Source organism: Ursus americanus, chromosome 1 (assembly GCF_024610735.1).
Source record: "Ursus americanus isolate L20-20 chromosome 1, mUrsAme1.1.p, whole genome shotgun sequence".
NCBI lineage: Eukaryota > Metazoa > Chordata > Mammalia > Carnivora > Ursidae > Ursus > Ursus americanus.
Genome location: NC_142127.1, coordinates 20,381,447 through 20,406,424, shown reverse-complemented (window position 1 = coordinate 20,406,424; position 24,978 = coordinate 20,381,447). Strand labels below are relative to the sequence as shown.

At 37.0% G+C, this 24,978-nt stretch overlaps 2 protein-coding genes across 21 annotated transcripts in view; one reads left to right on the top strand and one right to left on the bottom strand.

Annotated features, from left to right (window-relative positions):
* The window catches only part of LOC123782474 (uncharacterized), a 604,024-nt gene that overhangs the window by 165,578 nt on the left and 413,468 nt on the right, over positions 1-24,978 (top strand). The gene's annotated exons all lie outside the window — the stretch shown is intronic.
* The window catches only part of HNMT (histamine N-methyltransferase), a 56,378-nt gene continuing 39,268 nt past the window's right edge, over positions 7,869-24,978 (bottom strand). Inside the window, exons 6-7 of one of the 2 annotated variants that reach the window (XM_045782690.2) lie at positions 18,761-18,827; positions 7,869-8,085 (exon numbers count right to left, since the gene is read on the bottom strand). In XM_045782690.2, the coding sequence (XP_045638646.2) occupies positions 7,950-8,085; positions 18,761-18,827 (203 nt within the window). In that variant the 3' untranslated portion in view covers positions 7,869-7,949. Of the gene's footprint in view, positions 8,086-12,137; positions 18,828-24,978 lie in introns of those variants that run through there. The other variant, XM_045782683.2, reaches the window with a different exon arrangement.

Here is a 24,978-nt window from a genome sequence, read left to right as displayed (position 1 = left end):
AATAGCAAGTTATTATGTTGATATGAAAGATCTAATAGAGAAGAGACAATCATGGTTCAGGAGAAAAAAGGGGATAATTGCTGATGCATGATCTTTGAGCAGGCTGGAAGAGTTGGTACCCAAGGCAGAAGTTAGCTAAGAGCACAGACAGTGCATCCATAGTACCAGGACGAAAGAGGAGTGTATGGGCACAGATGGAGGTAGGTGAGTGGATGTGGTAGGAGTTTGTGAACTGGTTGCTTTTATTTTCTCAGTAAAATATGAAGCTGAGGAGGAGGAATCAAAACATCAACTAGAAAAAGAGGATGGGGAAGAAGTATCTGAGATTTCAAGTATGAAATAGTCCACTAGTAGATGGAAAAGAAATGGATATGGAAATATAATTTCTAGTTAGTCTTAAGAGCCCACTTGAGATTAGTGGTCATGAGTTTAAACTGAGGGGCTTTATCATGGTTTTATGCTTTTCTTTAGTCAGGTTCAGTTGCACAGTTGCAGGCATAGAATGGGCAGAGATGGATTTAACCAGGGATGTGTTTTGGCCTATGAGGAAGCTAGAGAGCAGCAAAGAGGGATTACAATTATTGGTCACAGGATTAAGGCTGGATAAGAAGGGGAGTGAATCCAAGATGGGTCAGAAAAAGAGAAACAAAAGTTAAACATGTCATGGATGAATTTTGCATCCTGATGGGTTCCAAGGAAGATTGAAGAGAAGATCATGGAAGGAGTGATCTGGAAAGATGGCAGGTGGTGGTCAAAGAGTATGATGCTAGAAATAGAGAATATGGAGGGGATGAAGTTCAGATAATGACAAAATCTATGATATAATCATGGGACGAGATCATAGGAAGTTAGGAGGAAATTAGGAAGCCAGGGTATCAGAAGGATCATGTTAGATTGGAAGGACACTGAAATCACCAAGAAGCAATAGTGGTATAAAAGAAAATGACAATGAAGCAGGATCAAAAATCTTCAAAAATTAAGAGGTGGCCTTAGTATGAGTTGATAACTCTAGCCAGGAGGACTGGTATGTAGAAGAACCTGATCATTTGAGATTCAAAACTGAGTGTTTCCATGGAGAAGGAAGAGAAAATAGACAGGAAGGAGCAGTGAGGGGGTAAGAGGGCACCTTTCCCTCCTGCAAGCCCAGTGTCTGAGAACACAGAGGGGTTAACAGCTATTATTTGAAAGGGCTATGGGGGAAGTGGTATTCTCAAGAAAGAGTCAGGGTCTCGAACATGAGGTGTCTTTTGTTATAATGGACCAGGAGTTCTATAAGTCGTATTTGAAGAATTTTAGGAACTGGGTACAGTTGGAAGATGTGATTGAAAAAGGGATTCCATGGAGTGCCTGGGTGGCTCAGTCGGTTCAATGTCCAACCCTTGATTGTAGCTCAGGTCATGATCTCAGGGTGGTGAGATAGAGTCCCAAGCAGGCTCTGTCCTGAGCGTGGAGCCTGCTTAGAATTCTCTCTCTCCCTCTGCACCTCCCCTCTCACTCACATGGGCTCTCTCTCAAGAAAGAAGAAGAAGAAGAAGGAAGGAAGGAAGGAAGGAAGGAAGGAAGGAAGGAAGGAAGGAAGGAAGGAAGGAAGGAAGGAAGGAAGGAAAAGAAAAGAAAAAAGAAAAAAGAAAAGAAAAGAAAAGAAAAGAAAAGAAAAGAAAAGAAAAAGAAAAGAGAAGGAAAAAAGAAAATGGGAACTTGGTCAGGGCAGGGAGAGAAAATCATTACTTACTGAAGTCATAGGCTGGAGTAAGGCACTTGATGTCCTTGTACTGTGTGGTTTCCCATGAGGAGAAAACTTGGAGGATATCATTGGATAAGATACAGAGTAAGTTTTTAATTTCTCCTGAATTATCTATTTTTATTTTAGTGAAAACCTTGGGTTGATAAGTGAAATAATACATATGACAATTGCCAAACTCTTTTAGAAAAAAAGGTACTATATGAAAGGAAATAATGTTTTAAATTTTTGAGAATGAGAAAGAAGGAATGAGCAGATGGCTCGTCATGCTTTCATTGGTTTTCAGGTTGGTTCCAAATAGTAAACTATTGCCTGGGCAAATATTTGGAATCAAAATGACCCTATTCCATTTGTTCAGAATATTTCAATACTCTGTGTACTATGCAAGTCATGTTCACCATTATAAAAGGACGTAAAACTTGCTAGGAAAAAATCTGTGATTTTTTAGAGCACTGGGATTAAGTTTGAAAAGAAAGCAAGTGAAGGAACAGATATCCATCACCAAATGGCAAAGGTGCTAACCGAGGAAGAAAAGACTGAGTATGTTGTGGAATTTGAAGTTTAGGTGGCAGAGCTTTTATCTAAGCATGGGCAAACTCTTTATGCTACATTGTTGTAGAGACCAGGAGTATTTTTAAGTGAAAAGTGGATCTTAAATTATGGATTTTGTTCTAAATAAGTCAAAGAAAATATTGTGAAACTTTGATGGAAACAATAATCTTTGTGAGTAAATAACATTTTTTTAAAATTTTAGTTAAACTTGAAATGACTGTAGTTTGGAACAGTTCTTGAGAATAAAAGTAAAGCTAAGTGTGACATGACTGAAGAGCATCAATCAAATTATTTGGACCTAAAAAGAAAGAAAGGAAAAAATATCGAAGCCTGCATAATTAGTAATATGAACAAAGTTTTGGAGGATGGGAAGTGGCTGTCTCAATGCTCTAGTTTATTACTTGAGATTAGCTCAAAGACAATAGTTGTGTATCAAGGCTAAAGTGTGGCACAGCCTGTGCAATCAGTTCTGAGTCTGATATCCCACTGCACCATTTGCCTAAGTATCGGTTTCTCCTGTAAAGTGGAAATATTAAAATCTCCTTCATGATTTGCAGAAATGAAGTGAAATACATGTATTGCCTAGCATAGTGTCTGAAACAGAGAAGTAGGATTTTGCGTATAGTCCCTCCCAGTAAATTTGTTATGCAACAGACTGCACTGATAGCTCCTGAACTATTCAATTTTTCTTTCAAAGATGTTCAGGAGTAAATTTAATAAAAGAACCCATTTGCTTTGCTTTTTTCCCCACATAATGACTAAGCAAAATTTAAGGCCTAGTGTCCCATGGGAAGAAGACTAGATGGACCTAGATATTGGAGTTTCTCTTAAATAAGCAGATTTATTCCTTCTGGCTATGCTTTGGTTGCTGCCTCTCTCTCTAAGCAATTGCTATGTTTTGGCTATGATTTTGTATTTGTCATTATTGGAAGTTGGGCAAGTATAAATTAGTCCATCCCAAGCCAGTGGTCATTCCTGAAATAGAAATCTATTATTCCCTTCATGTTGTGACATATCTCAGAAAAGGATATTACACTGGGTAGTGGGATGGGAGAGGAGTCTCTAAGGAAAATGGAAAACATAGATGGGACTTTTGAAGTTTCTGCTCAAATGTGTGCTGTTCAAGAAATCTTCAATTGTCTAGTAAGAATTAATTGTTTTATAATCCCTCAAGTAATTTTACTGCTTAATTTTGCAGTTATGCCTCACTTTATCCTGTATTATATTTGTTTTCTTGTCAGTCTCTCTTAGCTGTCAGTAACCACTGTGAGAGCTAGGCTGTCTTCTCATTCACTGCCACTTTCTTATTATATCTAGCATCCAGTCCTGTGCACAGGTATCCAAACAAAGTCAGCCCCTGTCAATCACTCCCTCTCCGCAATAACCCCAAGACTTGAGAATCTTAGTTACTGTGATTGTATCCATGGAAATGCTTAATTTGGGGGTTGGGGAGATTTTTCAGGTAACTGTAATTAAATAAAACCCCATTTTGAGGTAAGAGAAATAGAAGCTTGTGGAATCAGTTACCCTGTAATGCAGAAGTGCCTTTCTGGTCCTGCTGCCTTCCATCTCCTTCGCTGAGAAATGGCATAGACTGGTAAAACTGCCTTCCAAGCCAAAGGAACACCTATTTACAAGGTTGTGGTTATTTATTTCAGTATTACTTTTGCTTCTCCAATTCTTCTCTCCCTTCTCAATAATGTTTTCACTGTTCTATGCAAATTCTTTTATTTTTCAAATTACTGATCCAAAGAGCGTAGGAGTGGGTGATCTTGCGTGAAAGAAAAAATCAATTGGCATATATGGTTATCTTGAATACCTGACATTTGAGTTTAGTTGTTACCCTCCTAAAAATTAAATAATGTCTTTTTAAGGCACAAAACTAAGACTGCTAAAGACTCCGATTTTAAATAGCCATAGGGATCTGGGCCAGATTGAAACATATTATTCTTAGAGGGAAATGATTGTGTCTTACAGTTCCCTTCAGTACTATTGTGCACAAGCCAGCAGATCTCTGTTCTTTTTGATTGGAAAATGTAAATCAAACTTAAGAATTGTTCCAAAAAGAGTCTTGAGCTGAGTCCTTGGATGCAAAGTTGCAGCTCACTGCAGATTCTGATAGTTGAGTTACAACTCACTGAAAATCAGGGGTTTAAAATGGAAGCACTGACATACCCTTCAAGCCAGGGCAGCACAAATGGCGCCTTGATAATTTATAGTCTACAGGCAGCTCTTGGGTTTATTATCACAATGACAAATGCACTGTCATTGTTAATAGGATATTTCCCAGCAAGGACTTCTTGTTATGCAAGCCAGGTTCGGTATGTCATGCAGCATGATAGCAATAAAGTCTACAAGAATTTGTAATGAACTTCAATTACTAATAGATTATGGTTAATGGGAAATATGTGCAGTAAAGATATGGGTTTTTATATGCACCTTCTGGTATTCTACAAGGCAATGATTTATGCTACAATTTATGTTAACATTTTCTGCTATGAAAAGGCCCAATTTGGTAGAAAGCCACTTCATCCATAACAAATATTCAAGATAATTTTGCACATAATATAAATGAAAGTATAAAATTAGATATTAATCTATTTAATTTTAGCATTTTTATTTTTGTTGAAAATGGAGACTTTTTTCTCTCCTGAGTAGTACTGTTTGTTAAAATTCTTGATGTAAAATGAAAGCATGAGATATATTGATGTCTTTCAGTAAAATATAACATTTTATATGTTAATTTCTTTGTTTAACTTCCTGCTGTAATTAAGGACCCAGTTAAGATTTGATATATGCTAGTGTCTTGCTTATGTAAGTATTTTTAAATTAAGAAAACCCACAAGTATTCATGTTAACATGAATTTATAATCCACATCATGACTCCTCTCACTATGGAGATTGACAGCTGTGATAATAAATGTGGAAGTACATATCAAAATGATTTATGTGTGTGTGTGTGTGCATGTATATGGCATAAACACACAGACACACATATATACAGTCTATATACATATATACATTGACAAAAACAGACAAAACTGGAAAATGTGAACCACAGCTTAGCCAAGTATAGACCCAAAAAATGCATAAAATTAAATTATAAAAAATGAAACAATTCACCAAAAGACTTTGAGTTAAATGATAATGAATTTAAAATTATGAACATAGAGGAGGCACAGTCTTGGGAATCCCCTGAAAACATTTTGCATCCATAAAATTTGTGTGTGTGTGTGTGTGTGTGTGTGTGTGTGTGTGTGTGTGTGTGTGTAAAAGCTAAGATGACTTTTAAAATGATGAATTTTAAAAAAACTTGATCCTTAAACTCAGAATACGTATTTTTAATGTTCTTCCTTTTCTTTTAATCCCTGGAATCATTATTTCCATAGGTCCTATATGATATCTTGCAAATGGCAGGTATACACATAATGAATGCATTTGTACTCACTACTGTCCTTACTTGAATAAATTTTGAACTGTGGATTTCCCCTCTGATGCATAATGGAGCTAAGAATGATGAACAGCCTTAGTATACAAGAGTTAAGCTCCTGGACTCTGGAGAAGAGACCCAGCTCTGCCCCTTCTTAGCTTAGACTGTGTGAAAGTCCATCTAAACCTATCAAACCTCAGAGTTTTCATATGAAAAATTAGATTTGTAAAGAATGCTTTTTATTTTGAAAATCAAATGAAATATTGTCAAAACATTTTCATACTGCCTGACACTTAATGAGTGCATAACTCATTTTAGATATTATTTTATTTGCATCCTTTAGAGAAATACTAGCCTAGATATGTCAGTGAATGATTTAATATATCTATAATTGTTGCTATCATTATTATTAATAGTCCTTACAAGCTTCCATATCTTGTAGCTTTTGAGACTCTAGTGAGCCAGAGAATCATCTGGTTGATTCATAAAAAGACAGATTTCTGAGCCTCACACACAAATCTAGAGTAGGACCTAGAAATTTCCATATCTAACAATCCTCCCAGGTGATTCTTCTGCCCACTGAAATTTTAAAAGCAGTGCATCGGTACAATTTACAGAATGTATTGATGCTCATGTCTCTGTAACTTGTTGAAACAGAACTAAAATACCATGATGACTGACTAGATCACCTGCTAGGTGAGATTTGACATCATGCCAATTAAACATCTAGAATCCAAGTGATTGATAAAATATGTACACTTCTCATCTTGATATTTTGGTCCTATTTGGGGAAAAAATGTTTTCTCCTCAAAAATACCCATCTACCCTCCTAGACCAAATATAACCTATGTTGTATTTTTCAAAAGTTTTTCTCTTATCAATGTTCTTCTTGGTCTAATTTACAGATTAGAAAAAAGATTCTGAAAAAGATAGGAAAGACTTGGATTAGATTAACCTACTTGTGTTAGGGCATTATCTTACTCCAAATAACTTAGCATTGTACACAGAGGATAGAATGTTGTTTCTCTCTCATGTAACAGCCTGAGGGTAGGCAGTACATACACCCCTGTTGTAGTAACTCTGCTCCATCAAGACTCAGCTCCTTCTACCTGTTGCTCTGGATTTCCTATGGCATTGATGCTTTTTCTGTACATTCTGAGATAGCACACTACCACATCCACATTCTAGTCATCCAGAAGGAGAAAAAGTGGAAGAGGAAACTATAACTCTTGCTTTGTCAGCATGACCCACAAACTGTGTTGCTTCTTCTCATATCCCATTGACTAGAACTTGGTCATATGACTCTATGTAGCTCAAAGGCAGTATGGGAAATGCAGTCTTCATCTGCAGAGTCATGTACCTCTTTAAAAATTAGATATTATATTACCAGAGAAGAAGGGGAGAATTGCTATTGATTGGGAAATAGTTTCTGCCACATTACCTTACAATTCTCCAGCCAGCTGGAGTTACATAGACCTTATCATTTGCCAATACCAAGTCTCTTTTGTTATGGATATTCAATAACTGATATATTTACACAAGACCAGAATACTAGATCAATTTACTGGAATTGGCCTCCCCTGCCCAAGAAAGCAGGCCAAAGTTATATAGGAGTTGCTTTTTGAAGGTATTACATTGTAGAATCAAGGTTGACTAAGTCAAACAAGTGCTGTCTTTGTACCAGAGTCACCAACTGAGATCAGTCCCCAGGAAATAGAATGAAAATTCAACAGCTAGGAGGTGATTCCTGTAATGAAGCTTGGAGGGTTAGGAGAGAAGGAACAGAGAATCAACAAGGATCAACATTAAGGACAGCCAGCATGTGGTGGTTAAGAACATAGTCCCTGGGTTTCATCTGCGTGGGTTGGAATTCTGGTTCCATAGGCTGTGAGAATGTGGGAGAAGTGATACAAGCAACTTACACTTCAGCTTCCTTCTTTGTGAAATTAGGATAGAAATAGTTACTAATTCATAAGCTTGTTGGGAAGATTAGATTAAATAATGTAACACAGTATCTAATACATTGCTACTCCTCAATAAATATTAATTATTATTAACATGGAGTCCTTAAAATTCTTTAAGGTGTGTTTTATTTAGCAAAGAATCTTTCTCCATGATCAACCCTTTTTCAAGATGGAAATCTATAAATTAGACAGACCAAAGAAAACACAGGGAGCCAATGTTTATTCCACCATTCCTAGGACACACAGATGGGAAACCCATGGGTTACCAACCTTGCCCAAGCAAATCTGTCCCATGAGGTTTCTTCTGAAGCAGTAAGCCCTGGCTCATTTCCTTGTCTTGCTTTCTGGGTATTTTTTTAAAAATGAGAAAGAAGTCCAAACTCTTCTCCCAACTGGACCTGGAGAAATAAAAAACCTAATAAAAATAGAAATAAACAAACCACAAAAACTGTAAAGCACCTCCCATTAAAAGCTATTGTGAAGTAGATTAAAGGTCTTGGAAAGCATGCAGAGTGGTAGCAAAATCTTGATAAATAAACCAAGGCTGCAATGTGCTTGTGCTGATAATAAGTAGCATGGAAGAACTGTCTCTTCTACAAAACCCTGGGATTTATGTCCAGTCTGCCTGCATCGGAAACTAGAAAATTAACTCATGAAATCCATCTATCAACACAAGTAGAAAGAGGAATCAAAGTACAGAAATGAAATTAGCATGAAATTAGTTAGCTGTAGGACATAAACAGAGGTACTGATATTTTCTTGCATCTTCTGTATCAAATGTCTTTGGAGAACTCACCAAGCTTGGACTGTAGTTGATGGCCCCTATGATTTATTTCAACATTTTCTACCCTAGGCAGGTTGTTTGCAAAGTCCTTCAAGTATCATTAAGACAAATCAGGAAACAGGTAATTCTTCAAGAGAAGAATATGATCATGGGAAGACACTACTTATACAGAATATCCGTAATGTGTCATTGCAGCCTCCAGAAAACGCATCACTGTATTTATTAATCCATTGCTACAGAGATTACAGCAATCTGACATGAAGCCCTAGTGAATTTTTGGCACATTTGGAAATTGTGACTCTTGTTGCCCAGGGAACCTCTTTTTTTTTTTTTTTTAATGTTTTTAAATTGTATTATGTTAGTCACCATACAGTACATCCCTGGTTTCTGATGTAAAGTTCGATGATTCATTAGTTGCTTATAACACCCAGTGCACCATGCAATACGTGCCCTCCTTACTACCCATCACCGGTCTATCTCATTCCCCCACCCCCTCCCCTCTGAAGCCCTCAGTTTGTTTCTCAGAGTCCATAGTCTCTCATGCTTCATTCTCCCTTCTGATTACCCCCCTTCTTTATCCCTTTCTTCCCCTACCAATCTTCCTAGTTCTTATGTTCCATAGATGAGAGAAATTATATGATAATTGTCTTTCTCTGCTTAATTTATTTCACTTAGCATAATCTCCTCCAGTGCCGTCCATGTTGCAGCAAATGTTGAGAAATCGTTCTTTCTGATAGCTGAGTAATATTCCATTGTATATATGGACCACAACTTCTTAATCCAGTCATCTGTTGAAGGGCATCTCGGCTCCTTCCACGATTTAGCTATTGTGGACAATGCTGCTATGAACATTGGGGTACATATGGCCCTTCTCTTCACTACGTCTGTATCTTTGGGGTTAATACCCAGTAGTGCAATGGCTGGGTCATAGGGTAGCTCAATTTTTAACTTTCCAGAGTGGCTGTACCAACTCTTAAATCAACTCCCACCTTTACTGCAATTGCCTTTTCACAGTGTATATCACATTGAGAAATGGATTACACAACCCATAGCTTTAACTACCCTGCATTAGTTGATTGCATACTACGGATGTGTATTGCACAGTTTACGAATCATAGGGGAGCTAGGATATGGGTGACAGATAATTTAAACATGAAAGTGGTGATGCCTGGGACCTGGTAGGAATAGAGGTAGAAAAATAAAGGCAAAAGTCAAGGCAAATGGTTGGGAGAACCCAGGTATTTGGGACTTGATTAAGGCAAACTTACTAGTGAAGCATAGTGTTTAGAAAGAGTATTATTTTACCATTCAAGGAGGTGATTTTTTTTTTATATACATATACTACCCTTTGGCCGTCTGATGCTTCTTCTGCCCTTCTATAATAAGATCAATTCCCTTCAGTTTGCAGATGGATCTTTGGGAGCAAAGGGAATTTAGTTCTATGAAGTCTTATCTTTTAAGATAAGCTACATCTAAGATGAAAGAGCATATTAACTTAATTTGCTCACTGTACAGACACACGGTGTGAAGTCAGAAGGTATCGAGTCTAGCTTACACCTGTTACAAACTTGCTTTGAGAACTGTACTAAATTATTTAACTTATTAGTATCTCAGCCTCCTCACCTTCAAAATGGGATAATAACCATCAGTCTTTCAAATTAAGAAATAATCGAATGAGATGTTATATGCTTTTCTGTCTAGGACATCTGGGTGGCAAGCAGATACCCATGAGGATACTGCAAGGAAAAGGGTATTTGTTGCCAGGATAGACATAGACAGGGATTAGAAATGGCAAGGAGCATTACTTGAGACAGCTAAAGCTAATCTCCCATTCAAATGCCCTGTGGTTTTACACTCCTGACATTCCTCATTCCTGTGTGTGCCCCATTCCTGTTTCTCTAACATCCTAATGAGGGCCTCCCCATATGGCCCACAGTGGCTACTCCGGATTGACTCTACCTTAAGACCTTTCATCTCAGCTACTACAGAAAGCCGCTTACCCTCTTGACAACCCTTCAAATATGTTAAGCTCATTCCCACAACAGGGCCTCTGCACTTGCATGTCCTTTCTGAAATGCTCTTCTCCCAGCACTTTGCATAGCTTCCTTTGCACTTCATTTAAACCTCTGTTCAAATCTCAACCCTTTAAAAAGGACTTCCCTGATCATTCTAACTAATATTATACCCTCTGGTACTCTTTTCTCCTTATCTACTTTTATTTTCTTAATAGTGCCTACTGGTATCTGGCATATATCTATTTTTCTGTCTGCCCTCCCACTAGAAATCAGGCCAGTGGCATTTAGAATTTTGTTTTCTTTACTGCAGTATTGCTCTTGCTTAGAACAAGGCCTCACACAATAAATATTGGTTGAATATATATTTCATGAATGAGTGACAGTACAAATGCCAAATCTCCCCAGATTCATAATTTCCAAAAAAATTTTAAAGATTTTATTTATTTGAGATTTAAGAAAGAGAGCACGAGCAGTGGAGTGGGGCAGAGAGAGAGGGAGAAGCAGGCTCCCCACTGAGCAGGGAGCCGGACCCGGAGCTCCATCCCAGAACCCTGAGCTCATAAGCTGAGCTGGAGGCAGATGTTTAACTGGCTGAGCTACCCAGTGCCTCTATAATTTCAAATTTTTTAAGAGAAGAATTAAAAGGATCCATTTCATATTTTTCAGGAGAAACCACTCCAATCAGTTTCTGGCCAACCAGTGAGTTGCCTCCTTGTGTTAGCTGCCTCCTTGCGTTTCCTCCTTGTGTTAGCTGGTCTATTCTGACAGGGTTGAGATGGGACCACTGCGGGTAATACAGAGCACAGGCACTTACAGCATTGGATGGGCAGATATCCCAAGATGGGGCTAGAGTGGCCCAACCCTGACGGCACCTTGGGCTTCATGAAGCACCAGCTCTGCTTCAGGAGACACGGAGAGCCCATCAACCTTTGACTAGAAATGTCAAGGTTTTGAATTATTAGATTGACTTCTCTAGGTACTAGCTCTCTGGCCTCAGTCATAATTTTCTTTAATTTTAATTTTTTTATCTGCTCTGCATTTTATATTAAATTTTTAAGAGCAATTAATAATAATCATTGATAATATTTTTGAAATTCCCTGAGTCTGCCATTTTATGAGTATATTTATGTAGCTTAACTCCTGGAATCCTTACGACCATCCTCTGAGGTAGATACGATGATTATATTTATTTTGAAGGTGAAGAAATGTGAGAATCGAGAGAAAATCAGTTACCTGACATCTTTTAGTGAGTAACTAACAGAACTGGGGTTTAAACCCAGAAGTCTGGTTCTGCTTCCTCATCTAAAATGACAAAATATTCTGCGTAACCTATTCTTATTAAGCAAACATTTAAAGCACATTAAATACACATTTAAGTCTGGGCAGTGTCACAGACTTAGGATCTAGTATTCTTTGTGACCTTTGAATCTGTTTTTATGGAGATACACCAGAAATCATTACTTTTTATTTTTTGCCCAGATTGGTGGAATTTTTTATTAAGAAAATTGCGAATTTTTATAATAAACAAATATCAGGGTCTTGAAATGCTGTGCTCCACTTAATGTTTTCTCTGGATTTTGGCAATACTCCCTAACAACAAAATCAAAAAAGTGTCCGAAATACATTAAATAAGTTAAGGTTTATACAAACAGTAAGGGCAAACAACAATTTATTGGGTTCTTGAGCTATGCATGCAATAAGAATACAAACACACAGTAAAAAAAAAAAAAAAAAGAAGAATATAAACACATAGATATAAGATGAATATTTGAGAAAGAAAGAATTCACTGAACACCCATTACTTGAGATCCATATGCATGGCACCATATTAAACACTGAGAAGTGTACAATTTTGTATAAACATTCCAAATTCATGTTACAGGCTTTTTTCTGAACCAAAAGAACAAACTTGAAAAGTCAATAGTTTCATCCCTTTGTACCTATGTAACTTTCCATTACTGCCTGGTAGGTACTAATGGGGATTGTTTTTTTTTAAATAAAGGCTCAAGTGTTCCCATTATATTAACAAATTAAAGCAGTGAGAATTTATCTTTTTTTTTTTTTTAAGGAATGTTATAGGGATGAGAAAGGCCATTTTTATAAATATCCATCTATGGATTGCTATTTTTTTCTATCTGTAAGTAGCATGTTAATTCTATTCTTGTTTTGTTTTGCACTTGTGCTTTTCAGAGAAGGCCATAATTTGCTCTATAGAGTCTTGATTTTTATCCTTTTGGGGAAGTTGTTCAAGGTCGTCATGGCCCATATCCATCAATTATGCCTGCCTCACAGATTTCCTTTGTCAGTAGTACATATCAGTATGATTAATGGTTCAGGGTTCATATTCAGGAAACTGATTGGATAACTGTCATTTCATTTGCTGTTACTGATAATTCAGAAAACATTGATGAGGTTGTCCGAGAAAAGAGGGCAATGCAAGCCAGTTTTACTTATAATGAACAACAAAGCTTGGTCTTTTGTTAGCAAAAATAGGCTGTGCACTCCAATATACTTCCTGGACCTCAGCTAAGAGATTAGGGAGGGGTATTAAATCTAAGTGATTATCCTGCATCATTAAGTGTGGTAGTTCTGTTATGAAAGAGTGAACGCCACACTATGTTGAAGGCTTCATAACTGGGAGAATGAGAGCTCATGAGCTCTTCAGGAAAACCTAACTTTCATTCTGTATCTAACAGAAAGTAGTAATTATTCACTTACTTTAAATATATCTTTATTTGTTAATTATAAATTACTGGATTATTTACTTTTTTAAAGAGATGTACTGTTTTTATAAGAATGATAGATGTTTGCCATTAAAGATAAGATAAAACACATTCAATAAGTTTTCAAAAATCCTCTAAAATCCTGTCCAAGGATGACTCTTGGTCTTAAAGGAGATCTTAGAGGAACATAAAAGACTCTAGAGTGTTGAAATAGGTTCAGGTTTTCTGGAAATTTGGTAAATGATATAAAGTGCATTTTAAGTCAATGGAGATTCCCCCAACCTCCAAAGAAATCGTGTTGATATAGCTACCTATCTTTTTGAGGGTAAACATTTTGTTCTCATTTTAACTTCTTCCACTTATGTAACTTTTTATTAAGTTTTTACATTTTAATTCCAATATAGTTAACATACAGTGTTACATTAGGTTCAGGTGTACAGTATAGCGATTCAACAATTCCATACATTACTCAGTGCTCACTGGTAAGTGTACTCTTAATCCCTATCACCTATTTCACTCACCCCCTCACCCACCTCCCCTCTGATAAACATCAGTTTGTTCTTTATAGTTAAGAGTCTGTTTCTTGGTTTGTCTCTCTCTCTTTTTTTTCCTTTGTTCCTTTGTTTCTGAAATTCCACTTAAATTCCAAATATTTGGAATCATGAGCGAAATCATATGGTGTTTGTCTTCTCTGACTTATTTCACTTAGCATTATACTCTCTAGTTACATCCATGTTGATGCAAGTGACAAGATTTCATTCTTTTTTATGGCCAAATTTTTGGCCTCTTCTTTATCCATTCATCTTTATCCTCTTCTTTATCCATTCATCAAATGATGGACACTTGGGATGCTTCCATATCTTGACTATTGTAAATAATGCTGCAGTAAACATAGGGGTGCATGTATCTCTTTGAATTAGTGTTTTTGTATTTTGGGGATAAATACCCTGTAGTGCAATTACTGGATTATAGTGTAGTTCTGTTTTTAACTTTTTGAGGAACCTCCATACTGTCTTCCACATTGGGTACACCAGTTTGCTTTCCCACCAACAGGGCTCTGGTGTTCCTTTTTCTCTACATCCTTGCCAGCACTTATTTCTTTTAGCCATTCTGACAGGTGTGAGTCCTATCTCTGTAGTTTTGATTTGCATTTCCCTCTTGATGAGGGATGTTGAGCATCTTTTCATGTGTCTGTTGGCCATCTGTATGTCTTCTTTGGAGAAATATCTGTTCATGTCTTCTCATTTTTTAATTGAATTGTTTTGTTTTGGGTTTTTGTTTTGTTTTGATGTGGAGTTGTATAAGTTCTTTATATATTTTGGATACTAATCCTTTATCAGATATATCGTCATTTGCAAATATCTTCCCCCATCCAGTAGAATGTCTTTTAATCTTGTTGGTTATTTCTAACCAGTTTTTCTGTTCAGAAGCTTTTTATTTTAATGCAGTCCCAATGGTTTATTTTTGCTTTTATTTTCCTTGCTTCTGGAGACATATCTAGAAAAATGTTGCTACAGCTGATGTCAGAGAAATTACTGCCTGTGCTCTGTTTTAGGATATTTATAGTTTTGGGTCTCACATTTAGGTTCTTTTTTATTTTTTTCAATGACTCTCCTTTAATTACAAAACCCCATAACCCACAGTTGTTGAAAGTTAAGTGTCTTTATTTTTTTTTTTTACTTTTTTCTTTTTTTTTTTAATTAATTTATTTTTTATTATTATGTTCAGTTAGCCAGCATATAATACCATGAGAGACTCTGGACTCCAGGAATCACATTTAAGTTTTTAATCCATTTTGAGTTTAGTTTTGTGTATGGTATAAGAAAGTGGTCCAGTTTCATATGTTGCTGTCCAGTTTTCCAAACAGTTTGTTGAACAAACTGTCTTTTCTCCCATTGCATATTCTTGCCTCCTTTGTCAAAAATTAATTGACTTTATACTTATGGATTGATTTCTGGGTTTTCTATTCTGTTCCATTGATCTATGTGTCTGTTTTTTGTGCCAGCACCATACTCTTTTGATCACTATGCTTGGTAACACAACTCAAGGTCCATAACTGTGATGCTTCCAGTTTTTTGTTTTGTTTTTTTTTTTCTTTTTCAAGATTGCTTTGGCTATTTGGGGTCTTGTCTGGTTCCATACAAGTTTTGGAATTGTTTGCCCTAGTTGTTTGAAAAATGCTGTTGGTATTTTGATAGGGATTGTATTAACTGTGTAGGTTGCTTTGGGTCCTATGGACATTTTAGCAGTATTTGTTCTTCCAGTTCATGCACATCGAATGTCTTTCTGTTTCTTTGTGTCATCTTCAGTTTCTTTCATCAAATGTTTTATAGTTTTCAGGGTACAGGTCTTTCACCTCTTTGGTTAGGTTTATTCCTAGGTACTTGATTGGTTTTGGTGTAATTATAAATGGAATTGTTTTCTTAATTTTTCCTTCTGCTGCTTAATTATTAGTGTATAGGAATGCAACAGATTTCCATACATTGATTTTGTATCCTATGACTTTACTGAATTCATTTATCAGTTCTAGTAGTTTTTTTGTAGAGTCTTTATCATGTCATCTGCAGCAGTCCTTTTTAACATTTCTTGTAGGGGTAGTTTGGTGGTCATGAAGTTCTTTAGTTTTTGTCTGAGAAATTCTTTATTCCTCCTCTATTCTGAATGCTAGCCTTTCTGGATAGAGTATTCTTGGCTGCACATTTTTCCCATTCAGCACTTTGCATATATGCCACTCCCTTTTGGCCTGCAAAGTGTCTGTGAAAAAATCCACTGATAGCCTTATGGAGTTTCCCTTGTAGGTAATTGTCTTCTTTTCTCTTGCTGCTTTAATTTTTTTTTTTTCTTAATCACTTCTTTTTACCATCTTATTTATTATGCGTCTTTGTGTGGACCTCCTTGGGTTGATTTTGTTGGGGGATCTCTGTGCCTCCTGGATCTGGATTTGTTTTCCTTCCCCAGATTCAGAAAGTTTCAGCTATTATTCCCTCAAATAAATTTTCTGCCCCCTTTTCTCTCTCTTCTTAGAGATCCCTATAGTGCAAATGATATTATGCTCGATGGAGTCACTGAGTTCCTTAAGTCTAGTCTCATTTTATATATTTGTTTTCTTTTACCTCCTCAGCTTGATTGCTTTCCATTACTATCTTCCATGTCATTAATTTGTTCTCTTTCCTCTAGCCTGCTGTTTATTACATCTACTGTATTTTTAATTTCATTTATTGTGTTCTTCATCTGTGATGGGTTCTTTTTTATCTCTTTGTTAAGGGTCTCACTGATGTCTCTACTCATTTCTCAAGTCCAGTGACTATCTTCATGATCATTACTTTAAATTCTCTATCAGGCATATTGCTTATATTCATTTTACCAGGTCTCTTGCTGTGGTTTTGTCCTGTTCTTTCATTTGGAACATATTCCTCTGTCTCCCCATTTTGTCTAACTCTCCATGTCTGTTTCTGTGTGTTAGGAAAGTCAGCTACATCTCCTACTCTTGAAAGTAGTGGGTTGGGCACACACTTTACCTAGGTGCTGTTGGTCCTTTTCCATTGGGTACATGCAGTTGCTGTGAAGACCAGGCCTGGCCAGTGTGCTCTGCAAAGCCCACATGGGCATGGAGTGCAATTTTAACAAGGTGTGTGGAGGTGACCTGCTGCTTGGAACAAGGCCCCACAAAACACATGGGAGACTCGGTGCTGGCAAGTGTTATGCCAGTCTTCTAGGAGAGGGGACTACAGTACAGGCAAGTGACTGGGAAGGGCAGATCTGCTGATGTGGGGGGCTTAATGTAAGCAAGTTAAGTAAGGAGTGTGGGGTCTGCTGGTTTCTAAAGGTGGTGAAGCGTTTATGCTGAGGGGTGGGGGATGGAAATGGCAGCTCTTTTGTTTCTGGAGGAGTCTCTCAGGGAAATCTGTTTCTCTGGGACATGCTCTGAGATTAGTAAATAACTCTCCCTCCCATATGCCCTAGGCATTTTTCAAACTGCTGCTTCTATGCTGTATCTCTATGGGCTATTTGTTATGCTGTCTTTTTATGGTCAGGGACTCAGTTTCCTATAACACACTGGGCTCTCCCAGAACTGAGCCTACTAATTTTTAAAATTCCAATCTTTAAGTCCCACTGGTTGTAAGAACTCATGAAATTCAGCCCCTCTTGCTTTCAAAGCTAAATATTATGGGGATTCTTCTTCCCCCTACAGGCTCCCTGATATGACAGTCTGTTTCTCACCCTTCTCTGTGCCCCTTGCTCCCTCCCAGCTGCAGACAGCCAGGGCTCTTTTAGCTCCCCACCTCATATTCATTGTCCCTACACTCTTCCATTGGCGTCTTCCCTACTTTTAGTTGTGGAGTTTCTTCTGTCTGTCTTTGGGTCATTTTCTGTTATTTATGCTGATTTGAGTGTTACCATGGGACTAGGTGAGCTTAGGGTCCTTCTACTCTGTCATCTTCCCAGACCCTACACTTATGTAAATTTCAAACATATCAAAGATTTATTTTTTTAAAGTGAAACTATAATTTTATAATAAAATATATAAATATTCTAAAGCCTTGTTTTCAGAAGGCCTTTAAAAATGTGTCAGAAACCCAGAAATCAAAAAAAAGAAACCCAGAAATTAAGAAAGAAAAAACCCTAAAATTTGACTGAATAAAATAGAAAAAAAACCTTCACTTTATCAAAAAACAAAATACTATAAAATCAAAGATAAAAGATAAACAATAAAGATAAAAGAGAAAACAAAATGGAAGCAAATGTAACACATGACAAATAATTTTGTAAAATCTTAAGGTGCTTACTTTTAGTCATCAATAAAAACAAGACAGAAACTACTAGAAAATGTGCACAAATTCTTCACAAAAGGGGAAAAATTAATAAACATATACCTTTTCATAATATCAATAAGTATATACTTTGTAGTATTTCAAGAACTCATAGCACATGTTTTATTAGTATTTTGGGAAATTCCAGTATAATCAACAAATGAAAGGATTTACTTGTCAATGAGCCAGTGAAATTTAGTTGTTTCATTTTTCTAGCTTATGTGGTATTTAGCCTGAATGTGGCCTCTTGATGTGGGGAAGGAATGGGATAAGACTAACAGTATCCTATATGATACACATGGAAATCTGAGAATGTCTTGGAATTTTCTAGATTTTATACATAAGAGACAATGCTCTATTTATACTGAGATGTGTTTATAATTTTAATATAGAAATAAATGATCAACATTATTCAAAATATAATTTTTGAATACACCTTCATGATTGATATTTATGTCTCAACCACTATGAAACTCAGACTATTATTAAAAAGAACCTTTCCCTCTTTCTTTACACTGAATTCAGACTCTTGCAGATCTTTCATAATTTCTGCTTTGAGATCAGGTGGTGCTGTTGTATTAAAGTTGCAGGTTTCTGTCAAAAAATCACAAAGTAGTTCTCCATTTTCATTGCCATCAATAAAACAATCAGATATGTCCATGGTGGACAGAAGGTCATAACACTCATACTTAATCCCCAATTTATCCAGCATCTGAGTGAGGTCAGAAGATGTGACATACTGACAGAGGTCATCCTGAGGTAAGCGGGATCCATATTTTTTCCACAGCTTGTCCCAGCCACTGACTCCTGTGTGATAAAACAAAGTTCATGCTTTTACTTATTCTTCTTTTCATTTTCCTACTCTGCCGGGGAGCATACTAGATGCTTAGAATAAAGCAGCCAATAAAGAAATATTCTTGCCTTTGGGTAGCTTAATTTAAGGGGTGCACGGCAGGGGGAGAGAAAGTTAAAAACACAAGTAAATAAGTCACATATCAGATGGTGCTATGTACTAATGAAAAACAAATCAGAACAAGGAATAAGGAGGGTCAAAGAGTTGGATGGGTTGCTGTTTTGTATAGGGTGGTCACAGAAAGTCTCTGCAATAATGTGACATTTGAGCAGAGATATGAGAACAAGTCATGTAGATATCAGAGGAAAGATTACCTTAGGTAGACAGAAGAGCAACTACAAAGGACCTGAAGCAGGAGCATGCTGGCATGTTAAGAACTAGCCAGGAAACCAGTGAGATTGGAATTCAGTGAGCAAAGGGGAGAGTAAAAGAAGATAAGGTTGGATGAGTGGTGGGGGGAGTGGCTAGGGTGCCATATCATGTGAGGTGAGATGGGAAGCCATCGTAGTGTTGTCTGAAAGAATTTTCTGGATCGATGGACATATTCTATATCTGCATTGTCCAATATGGTAGCCACTAACCATCTGTGGCTAAGGAATATTTGAACTGTGGCTAGTATGACCAAGGAAATGAATTTTTAAGTTTTATTTCATCGCAACTCATTTACATATCAATTTCAATAGCCAAATGTGGCTTTTATACTGGACAACACAACATTAGAGTGACTCAACCTGATTTACATTTTGATAAGTGTACTTGGTCACACAGATGAGAATATACTATAGGGGCATAAGGGCGGAAACAAGGAGAACAGTAAGGAGGTTATGGCAATAATCTGGGTGAGAGATGATGGTAAATTGGAGCAGCTAGCTTTTGGAAGTGATGAGAAGTGGTTGGATTTTTTATATATTATGCTCCAGTGAGATCTGCCAAAAATTTGGATATTGGATGTGAGTGAAAGCAGAGTCAGTGACCCCAACGATTTTGGCCCAAGCACCTGAAAAGAGAAAACTGCCATTACTGGAAATGGGAAGAATGAGGGAGGAGCAGTTTTAAATGCATCATCGGGTGTCAAGTTTTGGAAATGTAAATATGAGCTATCTATTGATATCTCTTGGATAGTCCAGCAGTGATAGGAAGAAGGCAATTGTTTATGTGAGTCTTGAGTTCAGACGAGAGGATCTAAGAGTAAGAATTGAAATAGAAAGAGCACAGTAAATACAATAATTTTCTCAAACAAAAAAAGGGGTAGCCTCTCATGTCTCCACATATAAGATGTTGCCTTGCGCTGCCAATAATTAGACTGATTCTTACAAAATTTGTCCCCAGCTTTAGAAGATGTTTTAGCAATGTCTATTGTATTTAATTGAAAACCCAGCCCAGTGTAGAAGCTAAAAGATGCAGCCCCTGAGGGGGGGGAGACACAGGTTGGAATGTATTTCTGACACTTCATGAATAAGATGAGATTTGTTATTTAGTCTCTGAGAACCTCAGTTTTCTCATCTATAAAGTGGGGATAACCATACTTACCTCAAATGCAACTGCAACTATTAAATGAGGTTACATAAGTGGATTGTTGTACAATGCTAAGCACATGGCAGATGGGTAATAAGTACTTACAAAATAAATGAACATTCTATGGAATTAGTTTGATAATGTATTTTCACTGGTTGTAATCTTGAGCCTATGAAAAAGCAAACTTGCTGCTTGGGAATCTATAATACTAATACATCAACACAAATGAGCATCTATTTGTGGACCCTTTAATACCTGCATATAATAATGGGATGTCACATGCACAGTTGATACAAGTATAGTAATTAAGAGGGTCTCTAAAGCCAACTGCCTAAGTTCAAAGCCTGGCTTTTCCTCTGAATAGCTTTATGAAAATTTCCTCAGTTTTATCATCTGCAAAACAGGGATAACAATAAAATTTATGCATAAAATTGGGGCAAGAAAAAGCAAAGGAACTAAGAACCATGACTGGCACACATAGTAATTAAACATTGTTCAAGTGTTAGGAAATTAAGTTGGACTTGGCAAAACAATGTAAGAAAGAACCTATATTCCAGGATTAATAGTGAAGATTTCAAAGGCTTGAGATTTTTTTGGTTTCCAAACGTCTTTTACGGTCTAATGAAGTAGTTGACTCTCCGGCAAAGTACACAAACAATAAATACCCATACAGTTGTGCATATAACTATTGGATGCTCAAAGACCCCTGGCCTTCATCCATGGCCTGGGCTAAAGTCTTCCGACTGAACTCAACAAAAGGGACTATCCAAGGCAGAAAATGGTAAAAATTAAATAGCTTAGATAATTGACATTCGACTAATATTTCAGAAGAGGGAGCAATAACTGCAGGGTATGCTCTAGAAGGTAAAACTGGAATGAAACAGAAAAAACAAAACCTCAGTCCAATGGAAAAAAAATAAGGTCATGAGTATGTATTAAAAAATCTTTCATTACAAAGACAGTGATTATCTGCCCAACTAAGAATATGCCTACAAATAAGACTTTACAAGAAAATAAATTTTTCAATGGTTGAGAAGAGGCTCTATTTTCATTATTATTTTTCTTTTTAACCTGACAGAGAAAAAAAATAACCAAACACTGTTGGTGTCAGTGTTGTGTGACTTGGTGCCATTTCTGAGCTGAGCAATTATACACTTTCTAACTGATGCATTATCATAATGGCTCTCAGTGGGCACAGCATATGGTGTTACTTTTGTTTCCAACATGATATAAACCAGATTCTTTTTTTCCCATTGTATTAAAAATAACACACCATGATTTGCCTCCTTCCTCAGTCAGGTAAGGAGAGGGAAGAACAAAAAACAAGTGTCTTCTTCAGGCTAAACCGCCTTAACCAGAAAAGTTGCTTTTTAACTAGCAACTCTCAAAACTAATGCCTGGCTACTACATTTGCAGAAAAACATACTACTACTGATATCATTGTAGTGTGAGACACTCATTTCAAAAATTCACCTCTTTTGTCCTTATTTCTCTTCCTTTTTATCCCCAAATCAAATCTTTTATCTTTATATAATCGGGAACTTCTGCTTCTTATAATTAAATGAATATTTACTGAGCTGGGCTAGTTCTGTAACTGATACTTACAAACACAGAGAAAAGCCTCTCTTCCCTCAAGCAACATGTATTCTAACAGTAAATGCTGTCGTTTAATTCTGATTTCAATTTCTCTTTCTTTTCCTAATGAGTTTCATTTGCCTACCCTTCATCGCTTTTCTCTGCCTATTCCAGCGTGTGCTTTAATGTGTGTGCGTGCGTGTGTATCTTCTTTATTGAGTCTTTTACTCCTATTTACTAAACCTATCTTCAAATCTCCAAAATGTCCTATGTTCTCTGATTCCATGTCCAACATGTAGTAAGTTTTGGCCAAAACATGTTCTTTTTTTTAAGACACATTCAGAACTAGTAGTTTAGAATATTATAAGGCAGAAATAATAAAGTATTATAAAATAATTTATTCAATTCAAATATCTATTGGGTGTACTCTAGGTGCTGAAGAGATAAGAAGCATAAGGAGCTCTCTTTAAACTCCTCCTATGCCTCTAAGAGGAAACTTGGCACACTGCTCCAAGTGTTTACATGCCTTAATCCTCTACTACATAGGAGCCATTCAAAAGTAGAGGAAAAGTAATAGTCACCTGCATCCTTCAGAGCCTAGCAGTGACTGCCTGTAGAAACTCAAGAAAAGCTGAATGGATCAAACCTACACAACAGCTATACTGTGCTGCAACACAGGACTGAGAGTACAGGCTGTGTACTGTTTTCAATATGGCTGAACACACATGATACCTAGGTACACATGGTACACATGGACCATATATATAGCCAACCTAGGTTTCTGCATAATTCTAGAAACTGACCCCATATTTCATTATCTTATGACTAATAAATGCAAAAGTGAGTGTACATATGGTACTCAAATAATAGTAATTCAGTCTATTCAGAAAAATAACTTGTCAATTCAGTAATATGTCAGTGCCTGACTGAGATGGACAGGAAAGAGCCTTTGCTCTTAAATGTGGTGTATTTAAGATAACCCTTTAGAGCAAGATGGCAATCCAGACATACCATTATCTGCCTAGGTATTAACCATATGAGTGTTCCTGGAAATTTAACTTAGTAACTAGTTCCAGGCTTGTCTGAATCGTCTACAATGAGCACCCAGTTTTCTGCACTGAAGTGTAGCTATGGATGACAGCACTGCCCTGAAACAAAGCTTTCTTCCCAAACAGGTTTCTGCACTTTGAGTAATTAGAAAGCAAATTCCACTCAGAAAGTGACTGCAAGAGGCTTGATAAGAACAGAACTCAGTGTGAACCATTTTGTTATATGTGTTCCAAGTTTTAGGGCAATATTCAAGTTTAAGGAATGTTTTCATGAGGCAAATATGGAGAAGGGAGTTTCAAGAATTATAGTTTGGGCTGAGAAGACAGTTTAGGGCAATGGTTTTTTTTTTTTTTTTTTTTTAAAGATTTTATTTATTTATGTGACAGAGAGACAGCCATCGAGAGAAGGAACACAGCAGGGGGAGTGGGAGAGGAAGAAGCAGGCTCACAGCGGAGGAGCCCGATGCGGGACTCGATCCCGGTAAGCCGGGATCATGCCCTGAGCCGAAGGCAGACGCTTTAACGACTGCGCCACCCAGGCGCCCCAGGGCAATGGTTTTTATACAGGAGTGAAGGGGGGAGTTGCTCGGGCACCTCATACGACTTGGCAAGCATTCTCAAACTTGGTTGCTATCTACAGACTGGTCCGGGCAGATAGGGATTTGAAGTGATATCAGCAAATGAAAAAACGAACATTAAAAATGTAGATTCAATCCTATACATGTTAACTGACAAGGATATAAGGCAAATCTGATTGCAAATTTCTTGTGATTCAATTTGTTTTCACTGTTGGAAACTGGCCATGATCTATTTTTCTAAAAGCTGACCCATATGACTTTGTTAATGCAACAAAGAAAATATTGCTATTTTTTTAAAAAAGGAAACTGCAGCCACTTCCATACACTGAGGGACAATACAGTTTATCATGGGGAAATATACTGTGGCTAAGACAGGTTCATAGGTGCACAGGTTTATTCAGGTGAGAGAGGTAGAGCAAAAGGGAGTTAAACTGGTCCAAGTAACAAGATGGATAGAAGGGGAAAGTGAGGAGTTGATATCTTAGGAAAAGTACTGAGCTAAAAGGATATGGGTGAGGTCTGGGAGGAGTTACGAGCAGATGCAAGGGAGAAGGGCACCACTAAGCAGGAGAAAAGCTAGGAAAAGAGTGGCTGTGGGATTTCGTGCTGAATTCTGTTCCTGCCGTTCTACTCCATCCATCTTGCCATCTACCAAAATTAAAGAATGGTGCTTTGGAGAATGAAGGAAGTAGGGCTCTGCCTAGGTTTGAAGCAAAGCAGAACAGTATTAGAAAAGGCAGCTGAAGGACATGCAAGGTTTGGAGATAGGAAATCAAAAATTGAACTGGGAGCAAAAGTTTGGAGCAAACAGTGGTTGGCAACCATCACGAGCGTGTAAGCATGATCCCCAGGATCCTCAGGAGTCATGGGGCAAGAAATGGATGACCCAAATTACTTGAGATAAGGGATCCCATCATTTTTCCTGGATTTGTAAGAGTTATGAATGATCCCCTAAGACTGGCGAATCTGGAGACATTCAGATTATACTAAACTGGTGACAAAATCAACATATATGACAATTTTATTTACCTTTTCAAGTAGAACGTTTTCTTTACTGAAAAGGAAACTATATTGAACAAGGTGGCTTATATTTTATTACATATATTTAATTAATTTCTTTCCTTAATAACTCTTCTGATAAAGGCAATAAAGCTGTAAATTTTAGCCTTAGGAGGGAATTGGAAAGTCCAAAATAAAATACCTAAATTTATCTTCTCCTTATGTTAAGCGGTTCTTGTATGTATGATATTTCTCTTGTAGCTGCACAAATCTCATCTAAGAAGAGTGCATGTGATAAAGGCAGGGGGTCATTAGAGTCCCTTTAATAGTTGGGCATTTATATGTTGCATTCTTATGTGTAGAAACAATGTCTATGAATAATGTTGTCC